The sequence below is a fragment of the Lytechinus pictus genome, chromosome 11 (genome assembly GCF_037042905.1).
Source record: "Lytechinus pictus isolate F3 Inbred chromosome 11, Lp3.0, whole genome shotgun sequence".
NCBI classification, from domain to species: Eukaryota; Metazoa; Echinodermata; class Echinoidea; order Temnopleuroida; family Toxopneustidae; genus Lytechinus; species Lytechinus pictus.
In genome coordinates this window covers 10,207,200-10,225,451 of record NC_087255.1, presented here as the reverse complement: position 1 = coordinate 10,225,451, position 18,252 = coordinate 10,207,200, and the positions used below count along the sequence as shown (strand labels likewise).

The 18,252-nt window shown below is 37.2% G+C and overlaps 1 protein-coding gene across 2 annotated transcripts; it reads left to right on the top strand.

The window, feature by feature from the left end:
- Window positions 1-8,622: 8,622 nt before the first annotated feature.
- Window positions 8,623-17,667, top strand: LOC129271749 (uncharacterized). 2 transcript variants are annotated; one of them, XM_064106679.1, is made up of 3 exons: window positions 8,623-9,065; window positions 12,441-14,192; window positions 15,296-17,667. In XM_064106679.1, exons 2-3 carry the CDS (start codon window positions 12,658-12,660, stop codon window positions 15,585-15,587), a joined length of 1,827 nt encoding a protein of 608 aa, XP_063962749.1. In that variant the 5' UTR covers window positions 8,623-9,065; window positions 12,441-12,657; the 3' UTR covers window positions 15,588-17,667. The 2 variants fall into 2 exon arrangements, with proteins under 2 accessions (XP_063962749.1, XP_063962750.1); XM_064106680.1 differs by lacking the exon at window positions 8,623-9,065 and adding an exon at window positions 9,742-10,170.
- The last annotated feature ends 585 nt before the right edge of the window (window positions 17,668-18,252 follow it).

Genomic DNA, 18,252 nt, shown 5'->3' with positions numbered 1-18,252 from the left:
TGAAAAGTGCAATAGAAAGAAAACAGTGGTATTCCTGGGGGGAATCACACAGATGTATTGCTGTTCACTTGTGCGACCAGGGCCCCGTCTTACAAAGAGTTACGATTGATCCGATCAATCGCAACTATGGACGGCCAGCAAAGTCAACATCTATTACGCATGTTTGTTCGAAATATTTTCTAGCTATGATGTATATTCATGTATTCATTGTTTTCTTGAAAATTCACTGCGCTTCTTTTTGCATATAAAGGACATCGTGCAAGTTTTTCATAGAAAAAAATTATGACACGTGGATGTGTAAGACGGGGGCCCAGGAGAGCGTTTCATGAAACAAATAGGTCAGTGATTTTCAATAACAACCGTGATAAGCTACTAAAATCCTTGCCTCTGATTGGCTCGTAACAAATTGGTCAGTGAAAATCACTCACTGTTTGCTTCATGAATCACTTCCAAACGCTGGGGACTCCTTGCCCGTCTTACAAAATTTGCGATTGATCCGATCAATCGCAACTATGGAAAGCCAGCAAAATCACAATATAAAATGCATGTTTGTTCAAAAAAAATCTAGATATGAATGTTTCTCCATAAATTCATTGATTTCTTGACAATTTGGTGTGTTCTCCTTTGTTTACAAAGGACATTTTGCAAATTTCCTGCGGAAATTTTTTTGACACTGATGGATTTCCATAGAGTTACAATTGATCGGATCAATCATTACTCTTTGTAAGACGTGGCCCTGATGTATGGCTTTGATAGCTTATCACAGTTATTGAAATTCACATGCTATTTGTTACATGAAATGCTCAACAGTATTTTCATGTGACTTTACAAAAAAAAAAATCCTTGATTACGTTTTGTTTTATAAGTTGAACACTTGTGTAGCTTATACCTGTTGAAGACCGCCCTTATATACATGCATGGTGTCTGGACTGTGGGTTACAGCATAATTAGGCCTTTGGTCACCCTTGGATGGCAATGAAATTGATACATAAAAATTATTTTTATTTTGTATAAAGCACTTACAGAGAAACTGAACTCTATGGAGCTCTAGCATACAATTATTCCCCTTCCATGTGAAAGTGTGCATTAGGATAGTCCTGATGCGTCCTACCCTTTCATTAAACAATCAGAAATTAGATTGTTGAATTTTGTTTAAAAAAAGTATGATGACCATAAAAACCCAAGAATGGTTGGAAGTATATTATGCACATTGAGTTTCTTGGCTAACATTGTGGTATGAATGTTGCAAAGACTATCAAAAATTATCTATAATTCTGTTGGGTGTATACATTATTATGTGACTGATTGAGATCAGATTGGGGCGTAAGTTGGCCTGCCAAAAGTTATCCATTTGTAATCTATTCTGAGCTTAGTGAATTCCTTCCCCCTCTAGCAATCGTTGGAGCTTCTTGTTGTAGTTGATCCGACCCTTGTCTTAATAATAACATTCCGCATTTATATAGCGCTTAACACATCGGAACGACGTCTCTAAGCGCTTTACAGATATATTATTACCCCGGTTATCAGATCCTTGCATGCCCGCATACAATGTATGCCTCTTCTCCACTCCCTGGGGAGCATAACAACAAGAGTTCCAAGACTCGCTTTCTAGGCATACTACATAGGCTTTCACATCCTACCGGGTACCCATTCAACACCTGTGTGGAGAGTGGCAAATTGTGGATTGACGTCTTGCCGAAGGACGCTAGACCGCGGTGGGATTCGAACACACGACCCTCTGATTACAAGGCGAGAGTCAGAACCGCTACACCACGGCTCTTCTAATTAGAGGGTCGTTTGTTTGAATCCCACCTTTGCAACAACATCCTAGGGAGGCGCGATAGCTCAGTCGGTAGAGCGGGGGATTCGTATTCCGGTGACCCGGGTTCGATTCCCACTTGGTGCGCTAGTGCCTTTTGGTAAGGCATTAATCCTCATTACCAGGTCCTTCGGAGAGGACCTTAAGCCGTCGGTCCTCTGGTTGCTTGCTTACAAGCATTCATGCTTTCTTGGCAATCAGGTAAAAAATCCCCACCAATCACCAATCCTTTGGTGAGACATCAATCTACATTTTGACACTTTCCACCCAGGTGTTAAATGGATACTCAGTGGACCAATTTAGTATGCCTAGCATTTTAGCTCAGAAACTCTTACTGGAACGTTCCCAAGGAGCGGAGAATGTGCATTTGTGTACTTTGTGTGCTGGCAAGCCAGTAACCTATGGATTGGGTAAAAATATGTCTGTAAAGCTTTTGAATACATCCCGATGTATTGATTTGAAAAAAAAGCAGAATATTGTCATTATTGATACAAGAATGACTTTAAACCTTTGTGATAAAATTATGGATTTCAGCCCACCTCTGAATACACAGTTTAGGTCATGGCAAGAAATGGGCACTTATTATGGGCATATTATTTATGTACACAAAGTATATGTGTATTTGTGAACAAAGTTGGTCTAGTTTTAATTATGTTTTTATGTTTGATTTGATCATACATTAATGCTTTTATTCTTTGTTTTCACTTCTCTCATGATTATAATTTGATCAGTAAACAACTCTACTTGTAATGTTCTTGATTAATTTTCAACTTGCCATGTGGTTATTTATTTTCAAAACTGAAAAAAAATAAATGCAAATGCACAACATAATGTCCTATTCATTGATTCTAATGTTGGTGTTTTAAGGACAATGTTTATGTTTAGAAAGGGTCAATTTGGGTATAAAACGTGTGTCGAAGTATAAGTTTCAAGTTGCATTCATACTTAACAAATGATTTCAATGGTGAAATACAGAAGTTCAATGCCTTATTGTGGATGAATGAAGTGATGGAACTCTCTTGGAAGTGCAGCAGTGGGGGGGGGGGGGGGTGGGGGGTTCACCACTTGAAACTTGCATACTTCGACACACATTTTATAGCCAAATTGACCCTTTATAAACATTATCCTTGTCTTTAAGGGCGGAGAGGTGGCGTGATGAGTCCCAAAATTGAGGGGGCGCGATGCCATGTGTGTGGCAAAATTTCTGAAAAGTTTTCAAGATAAGGAAAGAGATGGATAGAGAAAACGAGGGAGGGATAGAATGGATGTGGAAGGAAGAATTGGGAAAAGAGAGAAGGGAAGTTGGAGAGCATTGGCATCAAAACAACCCCTGGCAGGAACGAACAAAAACATAATACTATATCTTGACATTGTCGTATGTCTTGTGAACGGAGAAATAATTTCCTATCTAGTGTTCATACTGAATTTGGGAAACCCCCATCCTGACACCCTCGGAGATCCGTCGACTTTCGATTTCAAGACCTGGATTCCAGCCAAAAAATAATATCAATAAGTAGATATTAAAGGAACATTAATTCATACGAAACTCTTCATAGGTACATGTAGGCCTACCTCTCATACCAAAAAAGGTAATCCTTAATAATAAATCTCCCTGTCTCCATCTCTCTCAATCAGTGACGCAATGAGCCGAAAATTTTGAAGAGGGCCAGAAGTATGGTGAATCAGGCAAAATTTATGAAAAGTTGTGAGTGAAACGAAGCGAGCGAGCGAGCAAAAATGTCGATATTTTATAAAAAATATCAAATTTTGTGATAGATTTTTACATAATATTCAGAAAATAATATCATCTTCACCCTTCTCTCTTTGCTTTTCTTCCGTTTCCTTTTTTTCTTGGTCGTGAAAATTCTGGTGGAGGAGGGGGGGGGGGGGGGGTGGGGCAAGCACCCAAAGCCCCACCCATCTGTACGTCACTGCTCTCAATCTGTCCCCTTTCACTTCTTAAAAAAAATCTATAAAACTGATGGGATTACTATGGTCCCCGGTCTATCACTAGACTAGCATCGCTACTCGGAAGCACTTCGAAAGAAAGACCTACTGTATATATTACAATCGCAAGTCGAGATTTGAATCATTAACAAGCCCGGAAGAGGTATTCCTAATACAGTTATGAAAGAATGCATTTAAAAAAAATGAAAAACCCCATGAATTTCACTTCCGACTATTCATTAGAGGTGATCTGATAATGATTATCTCGGGAGTATTTAATCAGCATTGTTTTCTGTCAAATTGTCGGATCTGACAACTTTCCTTGATATTGATTGGCTGAGAAGCACTGTTACCATGGTTACTATAACTATATAACTAACGAATGAATAGGACTTTTCGGATAGAACGTCCGACAAGTCCGTTCCCTTGGTTTCTAAATAGTCACCAACGGCGATACAGGCAGGGGCTATGACTTTTCAAGAATAAAAATGAATTTCAAAGCATTAAGGGGGGCTCCTATTTCCACTGCTTTTCAAGTGAAATGACATAATGATGTAATCTTTTGGCATTGTTAATTACCTCCTACCTTGGCGCCGTCCTTACACAAAGTAGTAAACACGAGCCAAAGAAAAGGCGAGAAATTGGGGGAATGATAAAATAATAATGAAAAAAGTATTTGTATCGTTCAAGCGTTTTTAAACAGATTTCTAAATGTTCTAAGATAAATTAGTTTTCCCTCTCATAATCCACTGAAGTCGATGAGACTAAAAACTTTCCCCCCGTTTTTATTGATTCAGAGAAAAGAGTTACATATCACTCACAAAAAAGAGAAAATACAAATGCAAGAATGAATATAATAACCTCCCCCCCAAAAAACAATGAACTTTTGCAGCAAGCAATGGCGAAATAAAGATATGTTACATCAACCTCCAGTTTCAAATAACAAATCAAACCTCTGTTTACTAAAATGTTTCCTTAGTTCCCCTCCCCTGTCTCTTTATTGATGTTCAGATAGTGTCTCTAAAACATTGAAAATCTGGAGTTCTTTTTTCTGAAATGGACATTCATAAATATAATATAATAATTTAATGTAAGGAATATAATAGTAAACACTACAAACGATAATTTTATCTCTACTGAGAATATCGAAACATCTTATGAAAATTTGAAACATTCATGATCTTGTGGATTTTGTTGATGTCATTCAAAATTTGATCCCAAATCGGTACATTACACCTAATAAGTATATGAATAAAAGTTTCCGGTTTAGTGTTACAAAAAGAGTATTTAGGGGATTCTTTCTTCTTTATGTTGTGCATAATGCTATTCAAAGCAATAACCTGATAGAATAATTAAAAATTAAAAAATTCGAGTAATTCGCGTTAACGAGTATAAATAGAGCCATTAAAACTTATTTCATCTTTCGTAATCATATTTCACTTTGAAGAAAGAGACTTAGAATAGCCTGGGCCGAATGGATATGGTAACTGATTTTAGATAGGCTAGATGGATTAATAATGATAACATCCAATGTTTGTGGTATTGAGCTGATTCGGAATTATTTAATTTAAAGGAATTAAGTAGAGATTAAGGCTGAAATAAGAGTGCTTCCTTTGAAAGACATCCATGTCCGGATGACAGAGATGAGGAGAGAGAAAGGGAGAGAGAGAGAGAGGGGGGGGGGGGGGGCTCAAAAGCTAGTGAACTACACAAAAAAATGAACGAACACAGGAAGTGTTAACGTTTTAGATATTTAATTGTGAAGTCAGGTGATTTTGTGGTGGGGTTCAATAACTTTTCAGCACAATTGTGTATATATATTTTTTTTAAAAAAGTATTTGACGTTATTTTAGCAACAAATAAACGCATGTGTCTGCTCTCTCAATAATATTTAAAAATCAAAAACCTGTAAAGAATTAATATAAATCTACCTCTTATTAGTTAGTATAATATAGTATAGATACTTGACTTTATTTTGGACCAAATTTTGAAGAAGTGTACAGTTTATTGCCATTTTGTGGAATAATGTGAAATTGTCTATATTAAAAAAGACAAAATGGCATAAATGATTCTTTCTTTCTTTCTATCTTTCTTTCTCTCTCTCTCTCTCTCCCCCTCTCTCTTTCTTTCTTTCTTTCTTTCTTTTCTTCACAATCTAACATTACTTTTTACTTCTATTCATAATTGTTCGGCCAAACCTGTAAGCACGAGAGTATATCGATTTATTAAAATGAATCAATCTGACAACTTCACGTTGTATTGATAAAATGGGAAAGGTGAAAGCATTTTAGTACTACAGTATGTTCATGTTTAACAATGCTGCTAGATTTTAATTTGAAAATATGACGTCACGGAGAATGATATAAGGGGGAAGAAGAGGAATACGAATAAGAAGAAGGAGAAGGCGAAGAAGAAGAACAATAATAATAGTAATAATAATAACAATAATAATAAGGTTTTATTTACCCAGGGTAGCCACTTCAATCATAAGACTGCTCTTCCAGCGGGCCCTGCATAACATAATATGTTATTATTACCCTTCTCCAGTCTAAATGCTGAGCGCCAAGCAAGAAGGCAGAAGGTCCCATTTTTATAAGTCTTTGGTATGACTCGGCCGGGGATCGAACCCACGACCTCCCGTTCATGAGGCGGACACTCTCTACTGAGCCAACATGCCCGGAAGAAGAAGAAGAAGAAGAAGAAGGAGAAGAAGAGGAAGAAGAAGGAGGAGGAGAAGAAGAAGAAATGAGAAGAAGTTATAGAATAAGGAGAGAAGGAGGAGGAAGAAGAAGAGATTGACAATAATTAAGATACACATAAAGGCTTAAGACTGCACCCACCCTTTCTTACATTACGAAGAAGAGTGTTGACTTTCATTGTTATTTTCATTCCAATTACAAATACACCTGACTGCATACACGGTTCTCCAAATCGTCAATGGGATAATTGGTTTACACCTCTTTTGACTTGACAGGTGTGAAAATCGATAATCGCTGCGATATATACACAATAAAAAACTTTATACAACCCGGTTTACTATGAACCGATCAGGTATTGTTTAAATTTTACTCAGCAATCTTCGATTCTGATGTCTTTTGCTTAAAGGCCCCCTCACACCTAACCGAATTGCCTGAACTATGCCTTGCGATGGCTGGCGAAAGGAATTTTTTAAAATCGTTTTCAATGGTTACTGATAGTAAATCATATTTACCCTTCGTGTTTGTGTTCGTACATCTTCTGAACTAACAGCTGCGATTATCCAAAATTCGCGCGGAAATTTTGAACATGTTTAAAATTTCCCGACGAATTGAAAAATCGTTGGTCATCTGTTTGAATTCGCCTCTCGTATTTTGTCTGCGGTAATCGTTCGTTTATCGTTCGTGTGTTTTTGTCGCGCATAGTCCCTCTTCGCGCTTTTGCCAAAGTGGACCGATCTCGAAAGAATTCGTAACGAAGCAACACGATGACACAACGAACAAGATTGCCCGATCTATTCCCTCGTCTTCGTTTCTAATCGCACGCCATATCAAACCATTGCTCACTGTTCCTTCGTCTTATTGGGTTATATCAACCCTTAATTCGCTCGCCTTAGGCAGCAATTTTCTCAAAGAGGTGAACCGAAAAATCGATATCCTTCGCATGTCATATTTATCCTTCGCTTACCGTTCGTTGATAAAATTTGACAATAGTTACTGATCGCATGATTTGACGGAAAATTTCGTTGAATTCGCGTGCATTTGGTTCATTTTCCCATTCGTCACCCTTCGTCCGCCTACATTCGGTCAGGTGTGAGGGGGCTTTAAAAGTTGAATATTGTAGTTTGATTATACATACTTTTTAAACACTCTTTAAAATAATTATCTAAACTTTTAGAGAACAATTTAACAACCCTAAGTTCGCACAGTGAACGAATATTTTTTGTTATTTTGTTTTGTTTTACTGTGTAGTGATAAAAATGTTCTGCCCATATTTTTTGGGGGAAATTTCCTTATAGCAGTTACATAATTATTACAATACAAAAAGAAAATAATCACCTGGTGATGACGCAACCACAATCATGAATATGCATGAAAAGAATAAGATAATCGATAAAGGCCCATTATGAAACTAATTCAATTCAATCTGATGTCACTCTTTCTTAAAATCAAGTGTTAATATGTTCGGAGGAGAGTAAAATGTATGCTAGACAAGAAATAATAATAGTACATATAAACTAGTAACAAAGTACATACGCAATGATATTTACAGCCTGCGTTTTTATCTGTTATCTTGCTCAAACTAAACTAAAAAAACGACCTTTTTCAAAAGAGTTGCAATAAATAAGTCACTTTTCTGTTATATCATTTTTAGAGACAGTATAGGCTTCCCTTTCCCCGTTATTACAATCTAATCGTAATGTTTGTTTACCTATCTTTTGATGTACAATTAGTGTTATTATAAAGGGAGAGACAGCGAAATATCAAAGTTATTAACAAAAAAAAGTTACAAGAGCAAAATCATCGAATCATCAATGCCAAGGGGGTAAAATCGTTTGTAGTAAATCAGTATACATCAACATTTATACGTCAAAATGCTACCGACGAATTGGCCTTGATGATGACGTCTGAAAAACAATCAATTGATTTGACATCATGATTATCTTCGTGATCATAGTAATACTTAAACCACGGAGTCAGGGTTATTACTCTGTAATCATGACAATACGTGAAGGCGCGGCTTGCCCACTGAAAAGGTTGGAAATCGATTTTGTTGTCAAAGGTAGGCCGAGAAAAAGGAAAACCTTCTATTGATTTTCGGAGATTTTCCAAAGAAGATCCAGGCTTACCCCTTTTTACCGCGGTGGTATAATGCTTTTGGAGAGTGAACCGATGGATTAGAAACGCAACGTATTTCTTTGACCTGAACGCTCTATTCATTCGGGTGTATCGAATTATTCAGTTTAAATCCTTTAACGACGACACTTCTAATGTATGTTGTTTGATAACCACAATACCATAATAATAAACAAGCTTTACTGTAAATTCGACATAAACGACGTGAAGAAATTATGACGAAAATATAGGTGCAGAATTCTAGGAATATACAATTTGGATCCAGTATTTTGTTACTCGTCGGATATTAACGCTACTGAACACGGATGAAGACGACGTTATAGGATGGTGCTATCTTTCGTTTAATGACGCCAAATGTGGGCCTTTGGATTAAGATGTGTGTCTTCGCAAATATCTATATAGGATTAATTAATGGAACATCGTTTATAAGAACTGCTGAACTAGGATTTGATTCTTCTCCTCAAAAGGTGAGTAAATTTGAGTGAGTATGCAATGTTGTTAAATCAGCATTCCACACTTTCATCTCTCCATGCTCTCATGAAGAGGAAAGATTCTAACAGTTGGTTTTATATCATGATTCTTTTCCATGTCGACTTTGATAACTTTGGCGACACGAAGAAATAGTTATTATTATCTATCATTGTTTTCATTATTATTATCATTATCGTCACCATCGTCATTATCATTATTATTATTATTATCTCATTAAGCATGAATCAGACATATGTAACATAAGGAGAAGGAGAAGAAGAAGACGAAGAAAAATAAGAAAAAGAAGAAAGAGGAGGAGGAGGAGGGGGAGGAGGAGAAGGATGAGGAGGAGGAGAAGAAGACCAGGAAGAGAAAAGAAAAGAGGAAGAAGAAAGTAATGCTACAGATCAACTGACATACATTTTTTTCTCTTTAATGCCCACAATCGTATAAGTGGATGAATAATATTCCCTATAATATATTCCCTTTCATCATGATACGCATTACTCTTCAGGGGGGCGTTTCATGAAATAACTTGTCCGACGTTTTATCTGACAAGTCCCATTTTATCCGACAGTTTCCATAGTAACAGTGCTTCTTAACCAATCAACATCAAGGAAAGTTGTGAGATCAGACAACTTGTCGGACCAAAATATTGATGAAACACTCCCCAGATAGTCATAGGAAGTGATTCGAAACACAATAGACTTGGTTGCTCGTTTCCTATTACACTCTTTCACCATCCAAACGTTTCAAAGAGGGGGTAATTACGAAGCTCATATAGTGGTTACTTCATTGGTTTCTCCGTGCAAGCACTCGTCATTTAAGAATCTCTCCAAGAGTATTTGTTGAAAAGAATAAGTTGTGGTAAAGGGTAGAGTGCATTTGTATTACGTTGAAGAGGCATGCAGGTTCGGGAATGGTGGATATAGCTCCCGGGCGTGGGCCGCTGCTCGCAACGCATGCACTTCCTATACCGAAGATTGTGACGCCATGAGAATATACATGAAATGTAGTTTCGTGGCATTTTCCAAGACTGAGTGGTATTCCAACAATAAACATTGACCATCCATCTTGCAAAGACGTAGAACGATTAAACAGGTAAATTCACTTCGGAGTAAACCCTGGATATCATATAGGCCAACTCGACTCGAGTTTGGAATTCGGACGTTTGGCTGATTAGTGAAGATACAACAACGTGCTTTTGTTTGTCCCTCCACTTTTTAATATTATTTTAAGGTTGCATTCCCTGTTTATCCATTGTTATTATAAGCATTTCTATTTTATTGTTTCTTTAGGTTTTTTTGTATTGATGATTGTACATTTTTTATGTAATTTTTTATTGACTTATGGATATAAATGAATATGTATCTTAGATATGGGGTAATAGATAACGAAGTTCGTTTGTTTGTTGAAAAAAATGTGTATTTCGAGATTTCCTATTCACAATTATATGCTATCAATTTCAATAATATGGAAAACAATAAAAAAAATGCTAATGAAATTTATAAGTCATTCCATCTGCCTCCAGGGACCCTTTAAATAAAGACATTGTGATTTAAAATGCAAATTTATTTAACAAGTTTGCTATCTGCCAGACATATCGATTGATTTCAATAGCTTTAAATTGTGATTTCAAACTGCATGATGATTTTAATGAAAATTTTTATGAAACGGGTCGCGTGTTTACGGAATAGGTGTCCTTGTGATATTCGTACCATGACAAAAAAAATTACCAATTCAATAATTGAATTTTCAATATCCTCTGCTATTTGTCCGAATAGTCCGTTTAATTTATGAAAACTTAGCCTATAATAAAAATTTGAAATTGTATCTGGATGTTTACTTTTAATCTTTTGCTCACTCGCGAATGATAGCGTATACTGAACAAAAACTCAATCCATTCATGCCATTCATCAGTTCATTAATTTTCTTTGCCTCATAGGTCATTGTTTGGTAATTCTATTTCCATTTCTATTCTGGGAGGATCCTTATATTTTCCTTTGTTTTGCACTAGTATTTATTGGATTTATATTAAGGCACACAAGCATGGTTCATTGCAAAATGTTATACCATAACAACAAACACTGTTCATAAAGACATATAATTACTTGTAATATTAATTCCGAAAATAAAAAAGGGGGAAAACCTCTTAAAATTGCTGGATGAAATGAAACTAAATAAAAACAAGTATTTGAATTAAAAAGGGAATTCTTTCATCATTAGTTTTTGTGTATGTGTGTTTTTCATAATGCTTATTAAATTTATTCAGTTCAAATCATGCTAGTACTCAGGGGCGGATCCAGCTTTTTATAAAGGGGGGGGGTTGGGTGGTATGCGAGGGAGCGTAGCGACCGAGTCCAAGCGAGCGGAGCGAGCGAGGGGGGAGGGTGTGGGAGGGTGGTGTCCCCCCTCCCACAGTAGGGAAAATTTTTGAAAATCTGTGTGTGAAAATGGCGTTTTCTTGCATCAAAAAAGATAAGATTTAAAAAAATGGTCCCCGGATTTTTGTTTGGGGGGGGTTGCAACCCCCCCAACCCCCCCTCTAGATCCGCTTCTGGTACTAATTATCATTATGGTCAGACAAATATCGATAATATATTTCATAGAATATGACACATATGAGGCTGTGTCGTGTATCAAATAATGAAATCGTTATATTGAGGTCCTTACATTTAGACTAGTTCATGACCAGCTGATGCCCATCTCTCCACTTTTAGAGATATGAACCCGTTATTAGTTGATATATATATATATGTTTCCATATCTCAGCGGGAATTTAAATGCCCTTGACAGGGAATAAACATATTTTATTAAAAGGGGCCCATATCACTATCCTCGTGTCTAAATACAGACTTGAAGAAAATATACAATAAGCAAAATCCTGCACTTTTAAAGGTTGGCAATCTCTGTTATCACCAACCGTCTTAACCTTTGGTAAAAGCACAGAGATATTTGAATTACCATACAGAATTACAATTCAAGATATCAGATAAACTGTCTTGTACATGTTTGTTTATTCACTCATTCAAAATTGTATACCGAATCAATATCATCACACTACATAATTGATCGTTTTATAATATTTATAAACACATTATTGTATTTGTTGTTTATTTTGGAATTTTTTGGAATGGAAAGACAATGAACAAATATCAATGAAATTAAGGATCGAACTATTGCATTTTACATTTATAGTTCATCTTATTTTTTTTTGTAATTTGCAGTGGTGATTTCCCTTGAATGCTATTAAGAAGCATGAATACTTGTTGGTAAAATCTGCTCTTTTTATTGTTTTCGATTGAGCCATGCTTACTTTATTTTTTCCTTGAATTGTATAAACTTTTCTTCTGTCTTGTATCTCATTGTAGGTTTAATAAAGAACCCCAACAGTCAATCATGGAGTGGACAAACACAACTAGAGTTGATGAGATCGAAAGTCAACCCTCTCGACGAATCGAAATCTGCGATAAGTAGCCATTAGCGCAAAGACAAATATTTTGATAGGGAAAAGATTTGAATCAACATTTAACCCATCCCACTCCGTTGTTCTTCAAACACTTCGGATAATAGAGAGGAGCGGTAGCCATGACTTCTTCTGTTGGTTCTGTTGTTGACCCTACGGCCTCCGAGGCCATCGAGCCCTGTGACGTCAGCATGGGGGCACGGCCTGTGGACGATGAGTGCTGTGAGGATGCAAAGTTGAAGACGAAGGTAATTCCAAGTCTGCCTACCTTGGCAGAGCTGGCCGATTACACACCAGATGAATGGACAGAAGAAACTTCTTCAGCTATGCCGCGAAGTGATACGAAAGCGAGGCCGATCCGACCGGGAAGAAAATACAAACCAGCTCCTGTTCAGCCGTTCGGAAATGGACACCATCAACAGATTAATCACCAGACGGGCGTTAGCGTTGGGAACAAGACAACGTCGCCCTCGTCGTCTCCGTCATCGTCTCCGAGAAACTGGCAGTCGTCGCTTCGAAATGGATCCAATGACAATACGACGCCTTGGAAGAGCAGTCTGGCTAGTCCAAGGATACAGTCGACGCCGCGGAGTCCTCGACTTCCACGCAGATTGCCGTCTATCACTCGATCGGACTCACAAGAAAGTGCCACAAATTTTGACGTTGATGTCGGGGATTTTTCAAACAAAAAAGAAAATACATCGGGACTCAAGGACGAATCTTTAAATAATGCTGAGGCTTTCTCGGCTTACTCAATATCTCCTCGTCCACTCCCGACCTCATCCATTTTCTTCCAGAAAATAATGACAGATTTTCATGATCGACCGAGCTCATCCCTCGATACAAGTGGCCCTGGCGACCTAATGGTGAGGCGGTCTTCGTTAGTACGGACAACGCTCGGTTCTCCGCCACTCTTACAGATAAAGGAAGTACCCGACGATGAGCTTTCAGGAATGAGCGAATTGGGGTTGGACATCGAATTAGCCCCACCTCCTGGAAGCGTGGATGACCATGATGAGAAAACACAGGTTGGTGAGTCGACGTCGCATTCGTTTGGAAATAATAAAGAACAAAATAACTGTACGAATAAAGATATGTCTCCACCAGTGTGTAAAATAAACCAAGACAAGTCGGGTAAAAATCACGTCAAAACGACGTCTCCACGACGCCCTCTAAGGTTTTCGATGGATAGCAGACTTTCAACATGCCAAATTAATGGCGATGACGCCAGCAACCGCTCTCAGTCAGTGTGTAAAGTAAATGAGGACAGTGAAAATAACAATCACATCAAGACCACGTCGCCGCGACGTCCAATCAGATTGTCGCTCGACAGCAGACTTTCGACATGTGCTATCAATGGTGATGACGCAACTGCGAAAGGTATAGTCATTAGCGTCCCTACCGCAGATAGCCTGCAGTCGACCGCGTCGCCCCGATTGAGGAGGCGATCACGTTTACGCTCTCGAGAGGCTAGGACGTCGATAAGCGGAGACAGCTGTATGGGTTCGTCCGAGATGTCGTCGTCGCCGGACCGGTCGTCGAATCCGAGGCGGAAGATTAGTGAGCAGCACAACAAACATCGACAGACATGTCCCATCACTCCCGTTCGGAACCAGCACAATCATATTGACATGAAAACAGCGGGAAACATCATCAAGTACGTATCATGTTTCAATCAAGTTTGGTACTCAATTGAACTTATGGCACTGTTGGTTAAAAATTCTGACCAACAAGAATTGGGCAAAATCGTAACTTGAGGTTGGTCGAAATCTGGCTATCCATCGGTCATGTTGGTGTTCTGATCGACAGTTTTTTAACATGCCAACTAAAAGAGTTGGTTAACATGTCCAGTATGGGATGCCTACTTGTACATGTATGTGTTTCTCTAAACCTTGTTTGGCAACCCAAGACATTTATTTGTCTGAATAAATTCAAATCAAATCAAATCAGTAACAATATTTGTCACATTTCTTTATCCAAGCCCGAGTGAGTCAAAGTCTTTTACCATCTGTTTCAAATGTTCAAAAGCGTACCAACGTTAGCAATTCTCCCAAATGTAAAAAGGTTTGAGATCCCATTTATGGCCTATAAAGTCAATATCAATGCCTAGGTTTCCCTAATACAAATGGTGTAACTTTTTAAAGAGAATATATCCACCAAAATATTCAATTCTCGTTGCCTTTGAAAAAAAACAAAAAAAAAACAAACACACACACACACACAAACAAACAAACAAACTGTAACGCTTATTATGGGGCGCTTAAGCATTCTCTGAACAGAATGGAATGAGTTTGTATACACTTTTGGTGAATTTTGTGAAAATTTAAAATAAAAAGTTGCCCCCGTTGCGTATGGTCATGGCCATTCATCTAAAGGATAAAATTGTCATGTCAGCGCAAGACTTCCCAGATTTCCTTCACCATGATCACCTTACAAATTGGCTGATTATCAAACTTTAAATGACTGATTATGATTTCAATTTCATCATTATATAATTATCATGCTCTAAAATTACGATATCGCTACAGGGGAAGGGGTTGGGCATTAATTATTCCGCTAAAATTAACCGCCCTGCACGGCTGCACCTATTTCATGCCCACCTAATTTTGGAATTTATTAACATGATTTCGATTTAAATCTAACCAATTTTCAATACAATGTCGATTCCACTGGAAGAGGGTCAATGCTCGGCATCGCCCCGGACGTTTATTGTATCATGTCGTTAATCTTTATTTTCTTTATTCCCCCCTCCTTGATCAGATTCATTACTGCTGCATCAGCTTCGTCCAAAGCACCAGGTCTCAACCGCAACCAGCAGCTCCTCCCGTCCGACGTTCGCCTTCCCGTTGTCGACCCCAGCGGCCGTCTTCTCCATCGGAACCGTGACGAGTCAATGCGGCTGGTGAAACAAGCCGTCGATCTCAATGTAGAGAGCGAGGAGAAATCAGACGTTTACAGTTGGGACGAGCTTCGCGATTGCCGTTACCTAAGGACGAAGAAAAATTCACGGGAATCGAGACGGAATAGTCTGCTCGGGTTCAACGAAATATGAATCATCTGAAAATAGTTATAGTTAACTAAGAGGACACTTCTCCGTGGTTATTTGTCACGCGTTTTTTTTATATGTCAGGCATGCATTGTCCACTTCTCAAGAATGATACAATTACCAAGTTGGCAGGTTGGTGAGTTCAGTACTCCAAGCTTTCGGTTGATTAAACAAAATATTTAATATCGATCCGAATTTGAGTATAATTCCAAAGTTATGATAATCACATAATCCGATGAAATTCATCTTAATTTTTATGAAGAGTTTATCTCCCTCCAAAGACTGGCGATCCGTTGGTTAACATAATTTATTACTTAATCTCTAAAACCTCTCAAGGTTTTATGCAGGTTCTTACTCTTAAAGGAAGTTAATAAAAGGTTTAAAAAATATACGATTACTACGACATTCAAAAGCTTTGCTAGGTTTTTGAAATATTATGCAAATGAGAAAGTAGAAGATATCGCAGAATCAATACCGCACTTTTTTTAATATTATGAATATATAGTATTGAAATCATAGTAGATTTGATGAAAAGAGAAAGAGATCCTGATTTGCATTATAAACAGATGTTATTATTTCATATTCCATGAAATTACAGTAAGTTTAGTGAGTATGTGCCCTCATATATACAGTTGTGCTCAAAAGTTAGTGAACCTCACCACAAAATGCACTCTTTCATGCTGAGTGATGAATGTAGACAGCAACACTACAATGTACTGCCAGCCCCGAGAATGTATATCATCTGACTTCACAATTTCTTATCAGTTGAATACTTTGAATATGTTCATTTTCTGGTGGGGTTCACGTACTTTCGAGCACCATTGTACATAGTACTGTAGGCCTATATACACCACGTTTTTGAGAAACCAAGCAAAACCTTACAATGCCATAACCCTCTGATCGAGACCAACATCCGATTTTGATGGAATTGTCATTTATGCTCGATTTTAGTCAAACCAACTTGTTGTTTGAGTTTCCTTTTATGATAGTAGCATATGGTCTGAGAGACTAAGTAATCTCGAAAAATGACTTGATATAAATATTGAGATCTCATTCATACTATACAAGCATGGGCCCAGGGTCCATAATGTTAAACGGCAAAATGTGTACATTCAAGTTCCTCAAAGAGGCCTCCGCACACCTAACGACTGGTCAACCAGCCGATTTTGCAACATGTCGCAGTTAGCAGGTGTTTAGCTTTATATTCTAAAAATGCGAATGAAAAGTGTATTTTATTTTAGACTCAAATGTTCTGTAAGAGTACCAATATAACCATTTTTTGATAAGTGCAATCCTTTATTTTGGATTAAATACCCAATTGGTTTCAAATCGTAACCAAACATTGTGATTGCTGTGCCGTCATTACGACTAGATTACAAGGATAACATAGTCACAGATTTAAATACAAGTATTCGTACGACGATTAAGAACTTCGAAGAGTAAGAATTTCCATGTGTCAATGTTCTTGGGCAATGTTCACATTAAAAAATTCCACTATGTTTTATTCTAAAATCGGGTCGCAGACCAATCTTGAGATGTGCGATGGCCTTTTAACATTTGAAAATTGACGATCCAGAAACCATACTGTTCATAACGATTTGCATTCATATTGGACATCGGATAAAGCGTTTTATAGATTATGAATAATAGAAAATTTTTACAATTTTATGAGATAATGACCGTTGAAATATTCTGTCTGACGGAAATAAACGAGCAATTATTCTTTATAAAATGATTTTGAATTAATATTATTGTATCGAGCTGGGTTCCCATTTCATAAAACTCGTTATAATAACAAATTTACAATTTTTATTACAAATTTACTATCAGCCAATCAGATTGAAGGATTTTGCCATTTTACAAGTCTTATGAAATGGGCCCCATATCTTTTCTTTTGAAATCTCTTCCTTTATTTTCACTCATTTAAAAAAATACTTTTTCCCCACCCGCCTTCTCTTGTCTCCTTCCTCACGCGAGTCTGTTAAAGCATGTATTAACTTTTTGCAACATCAACAATTTTAGATTTCCGAAGCGGGAATTCATTATCAGATTAAATAAAAGATATGCTTGGTGGAAGATACGATATAAGATTTGGGTCATGTTTCACAAAGACTTATTATAACATAATTTCATAATCAGTCAATCACATCGAACGATTCCAATAGCTTTAAACTGTGACTGCGACTTTGTTGTTATTATACATATATAATAAGCTTTATGACGTGGCTCCACTTAGCTGACCAGGGGCCCGTCTTATAGTAGACTTGTTAAGAGGTTGAACGCTGCATTTTTGAGTACAAATGTCCCACTTGGCACAAATGTTCCTTGAGTCAAAAGAAAAGGATTCATCCAAAGAGACACGCTGTATCTATGCAAATAAGCAAGTAATTTGCATAAATTTGCATATTATGTCGATATAGTAAAAAAAAGTATTTCAGAATATATTTTTAACCAGAACTGCCCTAAAATTTGACATAAAGACTTAGGGTAAGAAAGGGAAGAAAATTGTCATAAAATAATTGGGATATCCTTGTTTATTATTACCTAATTTACATAAATTATGCAAATTATAATTTAAAACAGAGTATTTTTTCATGAATCCTGAACTGTTTTATAAATAACAGCAACTAATACACAATGTCAACATTCTACATGAAAGAGAATATATTAG

Coding starts and splice junctions, on each gene's coding strand:
- LOC129271749 (XM_064106679.1), top strand. CDS start 12,658: ATGACTTCTTCTGTTGGTTCTGTTGTTGACCCTACGGCCTCCGAGGCC. Junction 14,193..15,295: donor ACAGCGGGAAACATCATCAA/GTACGTATCATG, acceptor CTCCTTGATCAG/ATTCATTACTGCTGCATCAG.